The sequence below is a fragment of the Oncorhynchus keta genome, chromosome 1, assembly GCF_023373465.1.
Source record: "Oncorhynchus keta strain PuntledgeMale-10-30-2019 chromosome 1, Oket_V2, whole genome shotgun sequence".
NCBI classification, from domain to species: Eukaryota; Metazoa; Chordata; class Actinopteri; order Salmoniformes; family Salmonidae; genus Oncorhynchus; species Oncorhynchus keta.
In genome coordinates, this window is record NC_068421.1 from 50468120 (window position 1) to 50488682 (window position 20563).

Below are 20563 nucleotides of genomic sequence, written 5' to 3' on the forward strand. Positions count from 1 at the left end.
AGCACTCCTACTCTGAGACACTTGATACATAGGGCCTCCCGAGTGGCGCAGCGGTCTAAGGCACTGCATCTAAGTGCTAGAGGCGTCACTACAAACCCAGGCGGTATCACAAGCGGCCTTGATCGGGAGTCCCGTAGAGCGGCGCAAAATTTGTCCAGCATAGGTTAGGGGAGATTTTGGCCGGGTTAGGCCATCATAGTAAATAAGAATTTGTTCTTAACTGACTTGTCTCGTTAAATAAAAGGTTAAATAAAAAATAAAATAAATATAAATATAAATATATATATATATTTTATTTGGCCCCTGAGCAATAGAGGTTTAGCCGAATGGACGACTAATGACTATGAGGTTAGAATATGATTCTAAAACACTTCTACATTAATTAATGTGGATGCTACAATGACTACACATAATCCTTAAATGAATCGTAAATAATGATGATTAAGAAAGTTAGACGCAAACAATGTACAACCAAATTATGTTTATAAAATTATTATTTTGGTCTCATCGACTGTCAATCCTTGCTTGTATAGCTCATTTACACTGAACCAAAACATGAACACAGCATGGAAAACGTTGGTCCCATTTTCATGAGCTGAAATAAAAGACTACAGAAATGTTTCATGCACACAAAAAGCTTATTTCTCTCAAATGTTGTGTACACATTTCTTTACATCCCTGTTGGTGAGCATTTCTCCTTTGCCAAAAGGAACAGCATGATCATTACACAGGTGCACCTTGTGCTGAGTACAATAGAAGGCCACTCTAAAATGTGCAGTTTTGTTACACAACACAATGCCACAGGTGTCTCAAGTGTTGAGGGAGCTTGAAATTGGCATGCTGACTGCAGGAATGTCCAACAGAGCTGTTGCCGCCTCCAATGTCGTTTTAGAGAATTTGGCAGTACATCTAACCGGCTTTACAAACGCAGACCACGTATAACCACGCCAGCCCATGACCTCCACATCCGGCTTCTTCCCCTGTGGGATCGTCTGAGACCAGGCACCCGGACAGTTGATGAAAGAGAGTATTTCTGTCTGTAATACAGCCCTTTCGTGGGGAAAAACAAATTCTGATTGGCTGGGCCTGGGTGACATCCCCAGTCATGTGAAATCCATAGATTGGGGCCTAATTAATTGATTTCAATTGACTGATCTCTTTACATCAGTGGTTCCCAAAATGTTATAGTCCCGTACCCCTTCAAACATTCAACCTCCACCTGCGTACCGCCTCTAGCACCAGAGTCAGCGCACTCTCACATGTTGTTTTTGCCATCATTGTAAGCCTGCCACACACACACACACACACACACACACACACACACACACACAATACGATACCATACATGTATTAAACATAAGAAGGAGTGTAATTTGTCACAACCCAGGCTCGTGGGAACCAGGGCACAAATAATAATATAATAATCAATACTTTTGCTCTTTAGTTTACCATCTTATATATAAAACCTTATTTGTTCATAGAAAAATGTGAATAACTCACCACAGGTTAATGAGAAGGGTGTGCTTGAAAGGATGCATGTAATGTTGGGTTGTATTGGAGAGAGTCTCAGTCGTAAATCATTTCCCACACACAGTCTGTGCCTGTATTTAGTTTTCATGCTAGTGAGGGCCGAGAATCCACTCTCACATAGGTACGTGGTTGCAAAGGGCATCAGTGTCTTAACAGCACAATTTGCCAAGGCAGGTCAATCCAGAAATCTGTCAGTGGCTTCTGATTAAATTCAAATTTTCACAGAAATGCTTGTTGCAATTTTGACGAGGCTCTCTTGTTCAGATATCGGTAAGTGGACTGGAGGCAGGGCATGAAAGGGATAACGCATCCAGTGGTTTGTGTCATCTGTTTCGGGAAAGTACCTGAAAATATTGCACACCCAACTCACTCAGGTGCTTCGCTATATCACATTTGACATTGTCCGTAAGCTTGAGTTCATTTGCACACAAAATAAATCACACAATGATGGAAAGACCTGTGGGTTGTCCTTGTTAATTCATACAGACAGAGAAGAACTCCAACTTCTTAATCATAGCCTCAATTTTGTCCCGCACATTGAATATAGTTGTCCCTGTAATCCTAGATTCAGATCATTCAGGGGAGAAACAACATCACCCAGATAGGCCAGTCGTGTGAGAAACTCGTCATCATGCAAGCGGTCAGACAAGTAAAAATTCTGGTCAGTAAAGAAAACTTTAAGCTCGTCTCTCAATTAAAAAAAAAAAGGTGTCAATACTTTGCCCCTTGATAACCAGCGCACTTCTGTATGTTGTAAAAGCGTTACATGGTCGCTGCCAATATCATTGCATAGTGCAGAAAATACACAAAGAGTTCTGGGGCCTTGCTTTAACAAAGTTGAATTTTCCATTTTCACTGTAGTGTCCAAAACATCTTTCAAGCTGTCAGGCATTCCCTTGGCAGCAAGAGCCTCTCAGTGGATGCTGCAGTGTACCCAAGTGGCGTCGGGAGCAACTGCTTGCTGTCTCCCTGTCATGGCTTTTGCACCATTAGTACAGATACCAACATGAGCAGCAGCTATGTTTGGCTACATACGGACAGTTAGTGGAATTCCCGCAAGAGAATATTAATATGATTGGATGTTAATTATTTCACTAGGCTACCTGTATTTGACATTGTGTTGTTATTTCACTGAACACTAGATGGTTGGGCGAGGCTACTCGGGCGGGGGAGGAAGAAAAAAAAAAAAAAAAAAAAAAAAAAAAAAACACTCACCCATATGTATAGCCCCGTTGGAAAATGCCTTTGCTGTCCCTCTGTGATCTCCGGTCCGTCTGCTGTATAATAGTTCATCAGAGAGTCTCTGGTTGCGTCCATCAGAAGTCCCAAGGTCTTTCGTGGTTGTAGTTCTCTCAGCGGGCTCTGGATAGTGTGTGTTGTAATGGATACTCCAGACGTACCATTCTCCTGGAGTTGATCGGTTAGAATAGATGCTTCCGCAGTTGTCCGTATCCTCATCCTAGACTTATGCACATTTTCAGCTGCAGACTGGTTAAGGGCATCTAGGATTAGTTCCTTCTGTAACAATATATTGGTCTTTAGTGTTTAACCATTCGTGACGTCCAGTTCACACCATCCGTCTCCTTGGTTTGTAGGGATTTATATTCCAACATGTAGCTACCGCTTCATGCTTTCTGGTCTATTGTAAATTTTGTCGGAAGTGGGTTTTATACTGGAGTAGAAAAGGATGTCTGTGCTCACAGGGGTGTGGCCACTGACTGATCCTAAGTGACTATGAAAAACAATTCTAATTTAGAAGACTAATAATATATTCTTCAAAGTAGCCACTCTTTGCATTCTCTCAACCAGCTTCACCTGGAATGTGTTTCCAACAGTCTTGAAGGAGTTCCCACATATCCTAAGCACTTATTGGCTGATTTTCCTTCACTCTGCAGTCCAATTCATCCCAAACCATCTCAATTGGGTTGAGGTCGGGTGATTGTGGTGGACAGGTCATCTGATGCAGCACTCCATCACTCTCCTTGGTCAAATAGCCCTTACACAGCCTGGGTGTGTTGGGTTATTGTCGAGTTTAAAAACAAATGATAGTGGGACTAAGCCCAAACCAGATGGGATGGCGTATCGCTGCAGAATGCTGTGGCAGCCATGCTGGTTAAGTTTGCCTTGAATTCTAAATAAATCACTGACAGTGTCAACAGCAACGTACCCCCACACCTCCTGGTCCTGGTCCTTCTGTAGCTCAGTTGGTAGAGCATGGCGCTTGTAACGCCAGGGTAGTGGGTTCGATTCCCGGGACCACCCATACGTAGAATGTATGCACACATGACTGTAAGTCGCTTTGGATAAAAGCGTCTGCTAAATGGCATATATTATTATTATTATTACCTCCTCCTCCATGCTTCACAGTGGGAACCACACATACTGAGATCATCCAATCACCTATTCTGTGTCTCACAAAGACAAGGCGGTTGGAACCAAAAATCGTACATTTTGACTCATGCGACCAAAGGACAGATTTCCACCGGTCTAATGTCCATTGTTCGTGTTTCTTGGACCAAGCAAGTCTCTTCTTCTTATTGGTGTCCTTCAGTGGTTTCCTTGCAGTAATTTGACCATGAAGACCTGATTTCCACAGTCTCCTCTGAACAGTTAATGTTGAGATGTGTGTGTTACTTGAACTCTGAGAAAGCATTCATTTGGGCTGCAATCTGAGGTGCAGTTAACTCTAATGAACTTCCTGTCCTGTGGCGGTCCTCATGAAAGCCAATTTCATCATAGCGCTTGATGGTTTTTGCAACTGCACTTGAAGAAACTTTCGAAGTTAATGAAATTTTCCACATTGACTGACCTTCATGTCATATAGTAATGATGGACTGTCATTTCACTTAGCTTATTTGAGCTGTTCTTGTCAGAATATAGACTTGGTCTTTTACAAAATAAGTCTATCTTCTGTATACAACCCCTACCGTGTCAACACAACTGATTGGCTCAAACGCATTAAGAAGGAAATAAATTCAACAAATTAACAAGGCACACCTATTAATTGAAATGCATTCCAAGTGACTACCTCACGAAGCTGGTAAAGAAAATGCCAAGCGCGTGCAAAGCTGTCATCAAGGCAAAGTGTGGCTATCTGAAGATTCTATCTGAAGTATATTTGGATTTGATTAAAACTTTTTTGGTTACTTCATGATTCCTTTAATGTTATTTGATAGTTTTGATTTCTTCACAATTATTCTAAAATGTAAAAAATAGTAAAAAATAAAAACCCTTGAATAAGTGGGTGTGTCCAAACTTATGACTAGTACTTTATATGATGGGATATAAACTGCTCAAAAAAATAAAGGGAATACTAAAATAACACATCCAAAATCTGAATGAATGAAATATTCTTACTAAATACTTTTTTCTTTACATAGTTGAATGTGCTGACATCAAAATCACACAAAAATGATCAAACAAAATCACACAAAAATGATCAACCCATGGAAGTGGAAAACCACACTACAGGCTGATCCAACTTTGATGTAATGTCCTTAAAACAAGTCAAAATGAGGCTCTGTAGTATGTGGCCTCCACGTGCCTGTATGACCTCCCTACAACGCCTGGGCATGCTCCTGATGAGGTGAGTGCTCCTGATGAGGATCTCCTCCCAGACCTGGACTAAAGCATCCGCCAACTCCTGGACAGTCTGTGGGTGGATGGAGCGAGACATGATGTCCCAGATGTGCTCAATTAGATTCAGGTCTGGTCAGTCCATAGCATCAATGCCTTCCTCTTGCAGGAACTGCTGACACACTCCAGCCACATGAGGTCTAGCATTGTCTTGCATTAGGAGGAACCCAGGGCCAACCGCACCAGCATATGGTCTCACAAAGGGTCTGGGGATCTCATCTCGGTACCTAATGGCAGTCAGGCTACCTATGGCGAGCACATGGAGGGCTGTGCAGCCCCCCAAAGAAATGCCACCCCACACCATGACTGACCCACCGCCAAACCGGTTGCAGGCAGCAGAATGTTCTCCACGGCGTCTCCAGACTGTCACGTCTGTCACATGTGCTCAGTGTGAACCTGCTTTCATCTGTGAAGAGCACAATGCGACAGTGGAAAATTTGCCAATCTTGGTGTTCTCTGGCAAATGCCAAACGTCCTGCACGGTGTTGGGCTGTAAGCACACCCCCACCTGTGGACGTTGGGCCCTCATACCACCCTCATGGAGTCCGTTTCTGACCGTTTGAGCAGACACATGCACATTTGTGGCCTGCTGGAGGTCATTTTGCAGGGCTCTGGCAGTGCTCCTCCTTGCACAAAGGCGGAGGTATCGGTCCTGCTGCTGGGTTGTTGCCCTCCTACGGCCTCCTCCACGTCTCTTGATGTACTGGCCTGTCTCCTGGTAGCGTCTCCATGCTCTGGACACTACGCTGACAGACACAGCAAACCTTCTTGCCACAGCATTGATGTGCCATCCTGGATGAGCTGCACTACCTGAGCCACTTGGGTGGGTTGTAGACTCCGTCTCATGCTTCCACTAGAGTGAAAGCATCGCCAGCATTCAAAAGTGATCAAAACATCAGCCAGGAAGCATAGGAACTGAGAAGTGGTCTGTGGTTATCACCTGCAGAACCACTCCTTTATTGGGGATGTCTTGCTAATAGCCTATAATTTCCACCTGTTGTCTATTCCATTTGCACAACAGCATGTGAAATTTATTGTCAATCAGTGTTGCTTCCTAAGTGGACAGTTCGATTTCACAGAAGTGTGATTGACTTGGAGTTACATTGTGTTGTTTAAGTGTTCCCTTTATTTTTTGAGCAGTGTACAGACATGGACAGTACATATATAGAATATTTAGTCTGTAGGATAGAATAGCATGTATACAGCAATAGTTAAATAAAATGGCATTCACTAGAATACAGTATTTACAGTTTATGTCAGAAGTTTACATACACCTTAGCCAAATACATTTAAACTCAGTTTTGCACAATTCCTGACATTTAAGATCCCTGTCTTAAGTAAAGATCCCTATCAGGATCACCACTTTATTCTAAGAATGTGAAATGTCAGAATAATAGTAGAATGATTTAGTTCAGCTTTTATTTCTTTCATCACATTCCCAGAAGTTTACATACACTCAATTAGTATTTGGTAGCATTGCCTTAAAATTGTTTAACTTTGGTCAAATGTGTCGGGTAGCCTTCCACAAGCTTCCCAAAATAAGTTGGGTGAATTTTGGCCCATTCCTCCTGACAGAGCTGGTGTAACTGAGTCAGGTTTGGAGGCATCCTTGCTCGCACACGCTTTTTCAGTTCTGTCCACACATTTTCTATAGGATGATGTCAGGGCTTTGTGATGGCCACTCCAATACCTTGACTTTGCTGTCTTTAAGCCATTTTCAGCAACTTTGGAAGTATGCTTGGGGTCATTGTCAATTTGGAAGACCCATTGCAACCAAGCTTTAACTTCCTGACTGATGTCTGGAGATGTTGCTTCAATATATCCACATAATTTTCCACCCTCATGATGCCATCTATTTTGTGAAATGCACCAGTCCCTCCTGCAGCTAAGCACACCCACAAAATGATGCTGCCACCCTCGTGCTTCACGGGTGAGATGGTGTTCTTCGGCTTGCAAGCCTCCCCCTTTTTCCACCAAACATAACAATGGTCATTATGGCCAAACAGTACTATTTTTGTTTCATCAGACCAGAGGGCATTTCTCCAAAAAGTACGATCTTTGTCCCCATGTGCAGATGCAAACCGTAGCCTGGTTTTTTAATGGCGGTTTTAGAGCAGTGGCTTCTTCCTTGCTGAGAATCCTTTTAGGTTGTCAATATAGGACTCGTTTTACTGTGGATATAGATACTTTTGTGTCTGTTTCCTCCAGCATCGTCACAAGGTCCTTTGCTGTTCTTCTGGGATTGATTTGCACTTTTCGCACCAAAGTACGTTCATTTCTAGGAGACGGAACGCGTCCCCTTCCTGAGTGGTATAACGGCTGCGTGGTCCCATTGTGTTTATGAGTTTTAATGATTCCAACCTTAGTGTATGTAAACTTCCGACTTGAACTGTATTAGAACTAGTAAGGCAGGATATATCGGTGAACATATCGGAATCGGCAGATATTAGCTAAAAATGCCAACATCGGCATTGGCTGATGTCTAGTTTAACGCCGATAAGCAAAACCGATGTCAAAGCTGACAAACCTACGTTATATAGGTATGCACATGACAATGACGCCAAGTAAAATTTTACTCTATACGTGCAACAGCATTCCTAAACTAGCCCACAATGTCTGCTGTGTGGATCAAGCAGTCATTTGAAAGAGTCACAAAATTTCAGTGAGACAACTCAATGGCGAAATCCATTAAAGCCAAGATAATGGAATTCATTGCCCTTGACAATGAAACGTTCTCTGTCGTGGGTAATGTTGGATTTCGCAGACTGGTCTAACACCGGTTAACACTACCAAGTGTGCTATTTCTCCGATGTTGCCCTACCGGAGTAACACAGTCATGGCGTCACTGTTATTAGCTTCACGACATATATACTATGGAATGCCGTTTGGGTCTTTGCGTGTCAAAAAAGATACAGTAGCACTGTCAAAGCTGTACATAAAAAAATCGAAACAAGCAAACACCAGCCACGAACGATTTGTTTACAATACTGCGTTGGTAACAAAGCATCATTTGTTCGACCGCAAATTCTGGTGTAGCTAGCTTTAGCTTGGTACCTAGCTAGCACCAATACAATCAGCCTGAAAACAATGACCAGTAGAAACTGCAGTCCTTTTCATTATTCTTAGCAATGGTTTAGGAATTATGCTCACCCGGACTGGGTTATGTGTTGTGAAGCTAGGATAAGGATTAGGCACAATAGTGAAATGTGCAGTTTGCCTTCAAAATAAAAGCATGTCATTGACAGTGATGCAAATTAATACAAATAGTAGAATTACGCCATACTTTTATTTTGAGGGCAAACCGCAAAGTCCACTATTGTGGTTAGATTCACAGATGGGTTCGACCACCATTAATCAAATAAGAACGGTCTTATAAATTAGGGTTATTTTCGATGATGACACCTAGCGAACTATAGCTACTGAAACGGATGTCGTGTTGCTATGTTTTTGGGGAAGAACATTGTTTGCATCCATGAGCTAGCTACCTACGAGACAACTTTACCAGTATCATAGCATAGGTATCAATGAATCGTTGTGACATGAACTACGAGTGATCGTGTAATCAATGTGTAATAACTAAGTTAAAAAAATGAACGAGTTAAATTATGTGACGTGCATTCAGGTCCTAATAAGTCAACAAGCTTATTTGACACGTCAAATAATGTTAAACAGTGTTATTTTTGACACACAAAGACCCAAACGGTGTTCCATAGAAATCCTGGTTGAGAATGAAACGACAGAACAATGAAACAGCACAGCAAGTAAGTGAAAGAAAAAGGTATTGATTATGTTTTACTGGTAATGGGGACATACGTAAATACCAACAAAATAACTGTTTGGTCAGTGTGGTGTGTAACCTTTATTTAACTAGGCAAGTCTGTTAACAATTTGTTTTTATTTACAATGATGGCCTACCCCAGCCAAACCCGGACGACGCTGGGCCAATTGTGTGCCGCCCTATGGGACTCCCAATCACGGCCGGATGTAATACAGCCTGGATTCGAACCAGGCCTCTTGCACGGAGATTAAGTGTCTTAGACCACTGCGTCAGTGTTAACTATTGAACTTTAAAAGGCCGCAAAAAAATTGAAATACATTTTCGGTATAATTTTGTCCAGGAAAATATTGGATATTTGTATCCGCCAAAAATATCGTATCGGTGCATCACTGATTAGAACACATTTAATCTAAAATACAAACACTTTATCCTGTCACTTCTTAGAATTCTTTGTGATGTTATTACTATACATAACCTGCATTCCATTTTTTTCCTTCATTTTGATTGTAAATACTATGGAGATGCGACATTGAAGAACACTCACTAACCTTGTTCTTAAATTCACTCATACACTTTTCTAAATTCTGCATGTGGTATATGGTATGACAGGAGACACGCACAGGCAGTTACAGCTGGCTATAAATAAGGAGGAAAAAAACTGGGGAGCTTAAAGCCAATTACGTTTTCTGACTGGCTAGCTTCACACAGAGGAGCTAGAAGTTGTAGCTAGCATTAGCACACGGACTAAACTGGAAAACCGAACAGAGATTGAAAGTAGACATGAATAGCATCACGGACTCGAGTTATTTGTAACGTTACTTAGCTAGCATAACTTGCACGTCGTTCAAGGTAGACGCAAACTATAGCTACGTGCAGAAATGGCTCGCGTGCACGAGTATGATGACCGTCGTGACGTACGTAGCAAACTCGATACTCAGAATGAACAGTGGTTCAGAAACAAAATATGACAAGTATGGATCAATCCCAAACGATTGCGTGGAGTCACTCGTGTTAGCACTAATTGCTAGCTACCTTGGTGCCAGAGATATGCAATTAAAGCTAAGCTATCGTTAGCTACCTGGCGCTAGCAAACCACAGCTGACATTTCTTACAGCTATATTTGCTAGCTAAAATTGGTGTCCTTACACTACGTGTAAGAAAACGCAAAATGTCAGCTGTTTGTAAAACTTTCAAACGGTAAGTGTCGAATGGCCGGTTATGAGTTAATTTGAATTGACAACCTGTACACTACCACCCGTGCGCAGCTACACAGTCCGCAGGCTGCCTTCCCCATTCCATAAAAGTCAACAAAACAACCACCACCATTGCTGCTGCTGGCTTAAGCTAGCTACAACTGTTTAGATCACATCGGAAATAACATTTGTATTTAAGTGCATTTGATCCCCCAAAAATTAAGCAAATCATGCAACATTACCTTTCGCAGCAAATTATTTTCCTTTCTTTTTCCTCAATCGATTTCTCGTTTTGTAAAATCCACACAATCGATTACCGTTGAGCATAAGCTAGTTGGTTGCACACAGACGAGCTCGGCCTCACGCCTCCTTCTCGAGCTTCAGCGCAATGATTGGCCAGACCATGTTTGTAGGTATTCACCGGATACGTTAAAAGGTTTTATTTGGCTGATCTTGTTGATAGATGGATAGATGAACCAATAGCAAGAGCAAACACAACATCCGGTTTTGAAGGGGTTAACTACAAGAAAGCGTCATTTTGCAATATCTAAATTGACCAGAAACAGAGTTACATAAAGGTTTACATCAAAAGTCCTCTGACCGGTGTTTCTCTGAAGAAATTGACACTTGATCGAAATAGAGCCATGTTATTAGGAAAAGTGCAGCATCCTTTACAACAAGACGTGTACATATTTTCATAAATGGCAGAGAACCTATGGATTTCAGCCAGGCACCGCTTGCCAAAAATGTATTGTAAGATGCGGCAGCGTAACGAATAAGCACTTTCAAAAGGACATACTTAGTTCTATGCATTAATTGTAAAAAAAAACACAAAAAACCCGACAGTAATCATAATATTTATCAAAAGGCACCATTTATATTCTTTATATCTCATTAACATTTCAATTTTGCAATTTTTATTTTATAAAAAAAAAAAGGTTGAAGATGTATTGGAAAATTCTGCACTTGGGAAACCATGTGCAAGCAAGTTACTTCTAAAACTACAAACAACTAAAACATGTGCTAAAAAATATACAATTTGAAAATATACATTTCCAGTATGCAAATGTTGTAAATATTTGGATATTACTAACATCTGCAGCTACTGGCATTCATTTTGCAATAAAACACAAGCAGAAATATGAAATTGAGCTAAATTAAATTTCTGGATCTTAAATATTTTTCTGTTGAACCGCTACGGTCAAGTTCAACAGAGCTAGATGTTTTCCACAGCCCTGCCATGAATCAAAAGGTTGTGGCACACCTAAACGGCGAATTGTGCTCAACCCTACAATGGTTACAGGTTTTACATCTTTGGGTTTGTTCAGATGGAAAACATGTGCTTAGACCACAGTTAAAGGGTTAAGGTTAAATACATTTTACAACTAGGAAATAATTACTACAAAATAGAAAAATCTGCCATTTCATAGATTAGTGAAAGGTATACGTTTCTGTGGAGTATTTTTGCTCTGCTCAAATTTAAATCAAATGTTCAACTCCATCAGATAACACATGGCAAAATAAATGAAAAAAAGTTTTTTGAAAGAGTAAACATACATTTTAAAGTATGTACATTGCTGGAATGTTAATTAATTCAACACGTAAAATGATCACATCCACCACAACTAAATAATTTCTATAGAAAATAGAATAACTTTAGGGTTCAATATCAAATCCAAACCCATCATTCCTTCTATTATAGCCCACAGTCATGTACTCAAGCACAAGTTGTTAAGGATGCAGCAACACGTGATGCTACATGTAAAACAAGCCATTGAGCGATGGCAGGCACAATCTAAGATCAGGACATTAACTCAAGCCCGGGATATGGAAGACATTTTCTCAAAACAGGGTTGCAACGGATTTATCAGTTGTGCTTCACTTATGGAAATACATAAGCTAGGAACAGTACTATTGGACATAAAACTTAGAATATAAAATATACATTCTATAAAGGGAGTGTTTTCTAAATACAAATGTATGCAATTGATTAAAATTACAAATTGTTCTGCGAAGTATCCATATCGTATACATCTTAAAACTGCATGTGCTTGAAGGAATTCAACTTGTGTATTGATTTTGGCAAGTCAAGTTAAAATGCATTGTTACAGAAGAACGTTAAGATACATTTGATCAAGGCAGTTTCATAGCTACAGTTCGTTACAAATAGGACTGGAGAAGATGGGGTGGCATTTCAGCGACCAAACAGACAGCGTTTTACATTTGCTAATTATATTAAGAAAAGTTTTGTTGTTGTTGCCTGTACTGCTTAACTGCCCTCATAGTTCATGTCGTCCACATGCTGGTCAAGCAGCTGGAACGAGTTATCACCGTCCACTGCTGTATCCTGGGAAGAACTGGTTGAGAATGGCTTGGAGGGGTTTGTTGACACTCATTGGGTTGTTTTTGCCCAGATCGTGCCTGCATGCTGGGCAAGAGTACACCTCTGCCTTGAAAGACCGCTGAAGGCATTCCTAAAATAAATGAAAAAATGCACCTTGCAATACCTCTTGCTAAATTGTTATTGCTCTTAATGGAAGCAAAGGAAAAATCTCAGTGCAAGGTTAGCAAAGATCAACTTACCCTGCAGACATTGTGTTGGCACTCAGTGGTGATAGGTTGAAATACCACTTCTTGGCAGCATATACACAAGAAAACCTCCTCGACTTTGCTCAGGAATTTCTGGAAATGCAAAAATAACTGTTAAGTACCTAGTACCCAAACCATAGTAAGTGAGGAGATTGAGACATTAAGAAGCTGAAAAACAAAATTATTTTTATGCATGCCATTTCTTCCTGGTTGCTAAAATTCTATTAGTTAGCCTAATTTCAGTTTGTGACAAAACAAGCAAGTATAATGTAGAGAGCAGGGGTCTCCAACAGGTAGATCCACCTTGTTTTTCTCCCCCATTTTATTCCATCACAAACTGTCATATACACAAAGCTCCCGGCTAATCTCCAAACATATCCACATTTACATTATCCCACCCCTGGTTAGCCACTATTGGCTTAAAAAAAGATAACCGTAACAGTATCTGCATGTCTGTTTGGTGTGCACGTTTGTTTACCACTCCTTATGTAGCCAGTTAGCAATGCTAATGATAACCGTCTTGTGGGCAGACAAACTTTCCCGAAAAACTTTTATATTTTTGATTTAACCTTCATTTCAATATGGCAAGTCAGTTAAGAACAAATGTATTTATAATGACTGCCTACACCGGCTAAACCCGGACGACGCTGGGCCAATTGTGTGCCGATCTATGGGACTCCCAATCACGCCCAGTTGTGATACAGCCGGGACTGGAACCAAGGTGTCTGTAGTGACGCCTCTAGCACTGAGATGCAGTGCCTTAGACCTCTGCGCCACTTGAGCACCTTAATTAAATGTTAACTGCAGAGTAGGCTTACTTGAGAACTATATTATGATTATTTGTATCAACTGGGCGGCCTTTGGTTTTACAAACTCTGCTATGACGTGACGCAGCAGTTGGCCCAACAGAAACATCAAAACCAACACATTCCTCTCTAGATTCGCAATTAAAGGGGATTTACACAAAGCCAAATGTATTTGTTTTTCCAGACCTCAAATTGTCTTTTGATGTAATTTACGCATTTGACATGGACTCAGAACATCCATTTGTTGATCCTCTACGAATAATTGTAATTTTGAGTAAAATGTTTATCCCAAACCACAAAAAATAAAAACAAGAAAATTATGGGGCCTGTCAGGCCAAATATGGATAATTAACCATTATAAAAAAGAAATAAAAAACAAGGTCAGAGACCCCTGGTGTAGAGAATCATTGTTCACCATATCTAAACTGCTGTGAAATATATTTTCCATAACCAGTTATTGTATTTTCAGCTTGTGTACAAAACAGAAAAACAGCATAGAAATAGCGCATATAGAACAGATCTACTGCTTCTTAGACTTCATTTCAATGAGAACGACAGATCCAAGACAATAATTTCCATGCAAATTTAGTCACGTCGCCCTAAAAAAAAGTGACATATTGGACATTTTACAGGGTGATCCATGTCGCTCTACCGGCATGCTTTAATACACCACCTAAGCTTATATTGGTGTAGGGATGAAGACAATCGAAAGAACCAGCATTACAAGGTTCAGATTAGGGTTCTACGGATATCCGTATCGCAATACTAGGAAGAAAAGGAAATAAAGCAGACTTAATTACTTGAACAGTCCTAATGATGGAAAAAACTGTCTTGTTATCACCCAGTCACGTGTTTATTTCACAAGCTATAGCACACAATATTTTACATAAGAGCTTAGATTGCTTTGTTAAGGAAATCTGGTCTAGTAGTATAGTGGCACATGTCTCATGATAACCCTAGTTCAGATGGTCACAAAGACCAATTGGCTTTGCATTGAAATAAATTCCAATAATGTGAAATCTGGAAAGGCTTTTCTTACCGGGCCAAGGGCCAGAGACTCCATGGCTTCGTCCCACACCTTCCTGTTGGGCTCGTCGTCGTTGATCCAGTCCTTCTGTTCTTTGGTCAGTTTGTAAGCCTCCAACTTCATCTTCTTGGGAGTGCCCTTAGCTGGCGATGACTTCTCTTCAGCTTCTGCAACAAAAAGGCCACCAGTGTGTCAGAAGACATGTTAAATTATTATATTAAAACATTTGCAGCTGTATTCTCAGTCGGAAATCTGAACTCTACCATTGTCTTGTGTGGTTAAAGATAATTCTAGAGCTACTTTAAAGAAGTCACTCACCATTAGACTGAGACTTTCTTTTCCTCTTCCCTTTGGTGGGCGTTTCAGTTACCTCCTCGTTCTCCTTCTCCTTGTTCTCCTTCTCCTTGGCAGCCTGGGCTTCCAGATAGCCTTCTGGATACTGAAACCAAACATATTCCTCAAAACAAGAGCTTAAACTGCATAATAACCTGAGCTACAGTTAATACTTGGTTGCAAAAAAAACACATTCACCTAATTTCAGTTAGTCACAAAACAAGAAATGTGAATCATGGTACAATCTAAACCGTTGTGTTGTTGGAATAAACAATATTATTAGAACAAATATTTAAATTCTATAAAATTATAGTTATGACGATATTGATATTTGACTCCAAGTACCAATTCGCAAAGAAATAAATAGCTAGGTAGCTTTGGCTATACCTGCGTCAAAGTTCTCATCCTGTAGCTTGTTCACCATCTTTTTAAAGTTAGCGAACATGTTCAGTACTTTTACTACCACGACTGGTCAAAAGTAATTCTCTGCAGCAGACGTCTGGTGAGTGTATATTTTTTTTTATACACCACCCTGTTCAATTGATCACTCCTACAGACAGTCGCCTGACCGTGTCTTGCTACAAAGCCTGCAGAGGCATTCACTTACTGTTCGATTAAAACGCAAGAGTGGACAAAACGAGTGACCTAAGAGACCTTGAGCGTGATATAATCGTCTGTGCCAGGTGCGCCGAATCCAGCAACTCAGAAATGGCCACCCTCCTGGGCTTTTCACACACGACAGTAGCTAAGGTTTACCGATGAATGGTGCGACGAACAGAAAAAACTCCAGTCAGCAGCAGTCCTGTGAGCAAAAACAGCTCGTTGATGAGAGCGGTCGAAAGAACGGCAAAAGTTGTGCAAGTTAACAGGCGGGCCACAAACCAACAAATTACAGCACCGTACAACGGTGCTTTGCAAAACGGCATCTTGGAACACGCAACCTGATCCTTGTCACGTGTGGGCTATTGCAGCAGAAGACCACAACGGGTTCTACTCCTATCAGATAAAAACTAAAAAGCGGTTCCAGTGGGCACACGATCACCAACACTGGACAATCGAGGAGCTGAAAAAAAGTTGCCTGGAACATGACCGCGAGTTCAGTTTACTTGAGTGGCCTGCGCAGTCCCCAGACCGCAACCCAATAGAGTATCTTTGGGATGAGATGTTCACAGCATGCCTGTACCGCCGTTCAATCTGCAGCAACTGTGCGATGCCACAGCATCAGCATGGACCAATATCCCTGTGGAACATTTCCAACACCTTGTAAAATGCCCTGAAGAATTCAGGCTGTTCTGGTGGCAAAGGGGGGGTCCGACCTGGTACTAAGAGGTGTGTACCTAAAATGTTTTGAACACCAAATCACAAAACATATCGGCACCTAAGTATTGTTATGTCTCTTAAAAAATATATATATATAATATTTTTCAGCTGGTGTACAAAACCGAAAGACACGCTTACATTTTTTTTAAATTAAGACTTGCTGTCAATGAGATCTATAACTCACATTTCTATGTAAATTGTGTCAGGTCGCCGAAAAAGCTACATAATAGACAATCCATTTAGCTTTACCTGCATGGTGAGTCCCAGTTTCTTGATGCGTTCCTTGCCGTCCCGGGTCCATGGCGCTGGCTCTTCGTCATTTCGTTTAAGCAAATACCTCCAGACAAGGAAGCCAGACTTGCCCTTCTCTGGCCAGTATTTCACCACCTGGAAGAGAGACAGGCATTTTGTTTAGTCAGCATGGAACGGAGATGCCATTTACACTTGGTATTAATATGTGACTAATATAGAGACAAGACATAATGACAACCAACAAAGATTCATTTTATTAATATTTTTAAATAAATAAAATCAGGATAGAACAGCAGCTTCTGGTAAGAAAAAGGGTGGCGTTAATGCATATTTGTAAACAAAAGTTTGTGCACGATATCTAAGGAAGTCTCAAGGTTTTGCTCGCCTGAGATAGAGTATCTCGTGATAAGCTGTAGACCACACTATTTACCAAGAGAGTTTCTATATTTCTCAAAGCTGTTATTTACCACCACAAACAGATGCTGGAACTGAGACCGCACTCAATGAGCTGTATACGGACATAATCAAACAGGAAAACGTTAAATCCGTTTTACCTCATTTCTACCAGCATGTTCAATGTGCAACCAGAGGGGGAAAAGAGCGAAAAAGCTCTCCCTCGTCCTCCATTTGGCAAATCTGTCCATAATTCCTGCTTACAAGCAAAAATTAAAGCAGGAAGCACCAGTGACTGTCAATACAAAAAAGTGGTCAGATGAAGCAGATGCTAAGCTACAGGACTGCTTTGCTAGCACAGACTGGAATATGTTCTGGGATTCGTCCGATGGCATGGAGTACACCACATCAGTCATTGGCTTCATCAATAAGTGCATCGATGACGTAATCCACACAGTGACTGTACATACATACACCAACCAGAAGCCATGGATTACAGGCAACATCCGCACTGAGCTAAAAGGGTAGAGCTGTTGCTGACCCGGACGCTGATAAAAAAAAATCCCAATATGCCCTCCGACGAACCATCAAACAGGCAACGCGTCAATAAAGGACTAAGATTGTATCATACTTCACTGGCTCCGATGCTCAGCGGATGTGGCAGGGCTTGCAAACTATTACAGTAAGTAAGACCTTTAAACAGGTCAACTGATTACCAGGACATGTACTCCGAACATCCGTTGACAACATGGCAAGTCTCTTCACTGACATTTTCAACCTCTCCCCATCTTGAGTCTGTAATACCAACATGTTTCAAGCAGACCAACACAGTCCCTGTGCCCAAGAACACTAAGGTAACCTGCCTAAATGACTACCAACCAGCAGCACTCACGTCTGTAGCAATGACGTGCTTTGAAAGGCTGGTCATGGCTCACATCAGCACCATCATTCCAGAAACCCTAGAACCACTCCAATTTGCATACCACCCAAACAGATCCACAGATGATGCAATCTCTATTGCACTCCACATTGCCCTTTCCCACCTGGACAAAACAAACACCATAGTGCCAAGCTTCCTGCCATCCAGGACCTCTATACCAGGCAGTGTCAGAGTAAGGCCTTAAAAATTGTCAAAGACTCCAGCTACCCTAGTTATAGACTGTTCTCTCTGCTATCGCACGGCAAGCAGTAAAGGAGCACTAAGTCTAGGTTCAAGTGTTCAAATCAAATGGTTACCCAGACTATTTGCATTGCCCACCCCTTTTATGCTTCTGTTACTCTGTTATTATCTATGCAGTCACTTTAATAACTACCTACATGTACATATTACCTCAACTAACCGGTGCTCTCGCACATTGACTCTGTACCAGAACCTCCTGTATATAACCATACTATTGTTATTTTATCGCTGCTTTTGAATTATTTCTTACTTTTATTTCTTATTTTGGGGGGGTATTTTTCTTAACTGCATTGTTGGTTAAAGGCTTGTAAGTAAGCATTTCACTGTAAGGTCTACCCACACCTGTTGTGGGGCTGCAGGGTAGCCTAGTGGTTAGAGCGTTAGACTAGTAACCGGAAGGTTGCAAGTTCAAACCCCCGAGCTGACAAGGTCGTTCAGCCCCTGAACAGGCAGTTAACCCACTGTTCCTAGGCCATCATTGAAAATAAGATTTTGTTCTTAACTTTTTGTGACTAGGGGACAGTATTTTTATTTTTGGAAAAGTACATGGGATATTTTGTCAGGACAAGATGCTAGAATATGAATATAATTGACAGCTTAGGATAGGAAACACTAAAGTTGCCAAAACTGTAAAAATATTGTCTGTGAGTATAACAGAACTGATATTGCATGCGAAAGCCTGAGAAAAATCTTATCTGGAAGTGACTCATCTTTTGAAAGCTCTGCGGTCCAATGCGTCCCTATTGAGCAGTGAATGAGCCATCAACCAGATTACTTTTTCTCCGTATTCCCCAAGGTGTCTACAGCATTGTGACGTAGTTTTACGCATTTATGTTGAAGAATACCCACCCGTAAGCGGCTATATAGCGCAAATGGTCACCTGATGGCTCTTGCGTAAAATACAGAGGTAGGCATTATTCCAATCGGTCCTACTGAAAAACCAATTGTGCCGGTGGATATATTATCGAATAGATATTTGAAAAACACCTTGAGGATAGATTATAAACAACGTTTGCCATGTTTCTGTCGATATTATAGAGCTAATTTTGAATATTTTTCAGCGTTTGTGTGACTGCAATTTCCGTGTGATTTCTCAGCCAAACGTGAAGAACGCCTACAAAAATAATATTTTGGGGGAAAAAGGAACATTGGCTATCTAACTGGGAGTCTCGTGAGTGAAAACATCTGAAGCTCAAAGGTAAACAATTTAATTTGATTGCTTTTCTGATTTGTGACAAGGTTGCCTGCTCCTAGCTGGACAAATTGCTATGCTAGGCTATCAATAAACTTACACAAATGATTGTCTAGCTTTGGCTGTAAAGCATATTTTTAAAATCTGAGATGACAGGGTGACTAACCAAAGGCTTAGGTGTGTCTCAATATATTTCACTTGTGATTTTCATGAATAGGAATATTTATGTCCGTTGCGTTATGCTAATTAGTGTCAGTCGGTGATTACGCTCCCGGACCCGGGATGGGGAGTTAGAGGTTAACTGACTTGCCTAGTTAAATAAAGGTAAAAAAAAATATATATTTTATTTAGTTATTTTCTCATCCCAGGAATTCACGGTATTACCAGCATAGCACACAAGGGGGCGCTAAAAAAAGCCCATTGGGACTTACCTGAATGCTAACAAAGTTACCAACGAATAGTGAACTCACAGCCGCTGTTAGCTAAATGCTAACGAGCAAAAAGTAACAAATTAATTTCAAAGACAGGCAAAGCCAGCTCAGTTATAAAAGCAAAGCTAGTAGCTACCAAATGTAATTGTCAGTGAGTGTGGACATTTACAAGTGAAAGTGAATGAGAAATTGTGCAAATGAATAAAGTTATGCTGTTCTGAAGAAGAAAAAAGAAAAACACTAGCAGGAATATAAAATATATTAACTTCAAATAATTAGGTGACGGCCAAATACCCCAGTATACTGCCCAAGCCTAATGGAACTTAATTTCACATGAAACATAAAAAATTCCCACCTTGTAGATTCCATCGTATCTGTTTCCATCTTCCGGGCTGAACTTGCTGTGTTTGCGGCCCTTGGAACTTCGCACCACCCTGACCGGCTTGCCTGCCTTCCAGTCTTTTGCCGTGGCCCCATCCTTCTCGTTCACCGATGCGTTGCAGTTCAGAGCCAGAGCCCTGGGTCACAGGCAAATTAAGATTGAGTCTCATTTGAATTAATCAAATTGTGGACTGCAGTGAATCAAATAAACACTCACAGTTTAAACATAAGACATGTCCTATTTGAATCATTGCATTCTAGCAAATCAATAAAAAAGATGAATTGTTAGAACTGTTATGACTGTTAAAAACAGTCACAAACCAGTGCTCAAAAGAGGCATAGACATGCAAAGCCAATAAGCCCGGCCATCGGAATATCCCCAATATCCCCCTCATACAAAACTACTGCATCACCCATACACAAGGTTAGTGACTTGGGAAAGAGTTGTCCTTGTCCACTGAATACATGTAGGAGAGAAGATTGCTCCCCCAATGCAGAGGTAACAGACCACACTTCACTGTA

General features: G+C 41.0%; 2 protein-coding genes and 1 long non-coding RNA gene across 7 annotated transcripts in view; 1 reads left to right on the top strand and 2 right to left on the bottom strand.

The window, feature by feature from the left end:
* LOC118387410 (lysine-specific demethylase 4B) overlaps nucleotides 1-10546 on the bottom strand; it is an 89095-nt gene extending 78549 nt beyond the window's left edge. For 2 of the 3 annotated variants that reach the window (XM_052526746.1, XM_052526741.1), the window contains exon 1: nucleotides 10380-10546. The gene's annotated coding sequence lies outside the window, so the exon portion shown is untranslated. The remainder of the gene's footprint in view (nucleotides 1-10379) is intronic. The other variant, XM_052526748.1, reaches the window with a different exon arrangement.
* The window catches only part of LOC127932183 (uncharacterized), a 45378-nt gene that overhangs the window by 20165 nt on the left and 4650 nt on the right, over nucleotides 1-20563 (top strand). For both annotated transcript variants that reach the window (XR_008144464.1, XR_008144465.1), the window contains exon 2: nucleotides 19135-19235. This is a non-coding gene — a long non-coding RNA (uncharacterized LOC127932183). The remainder of the gene's footprint in view (nucleotides 1-19134; nucleotides 19236-20563) is intronic.
* Nucleotides 10981-20563, bottom strand: part of LOC118386952 (E3 ubiquitin-protein ligase UHRF1) — a 48495-nt gene continuing 38912 nt past the window's right edge. For both annotated transcript variants that reach the window (XM_035774999.1, XM_035774989.2), the window contains exons 12-17: nucleotides 20016-20178; nucleotides 16462-16599; nucleotides 14878-14998; nucleotides 14572-14726; nucleotides 12721-12819; nucleotides 10981-12611 (exon numbers count right to left, since the gene is read on the bottom strand). In XM_035774999.1, coding sequence (XP_035630892.1) covers nucleotides 12465-12611; nucleotides 12721-12819; nucleotides 14572-14726; nucleotides 14878-14998; nucleotides 16462-16599; nucleotides 20016-20178 — 823 coding nt within the window. In that variant the 3' untranslated portion in view covers nucleotides 10981-12464. The remainder of the gene's footprint in view (nucleotides 12612-12720; nucleotides 12820-14571; nucleotides 14727-14877; nucleotides 14999-16461; nucleotides 16600-20015; nucleotides 20179-20563) is intronic.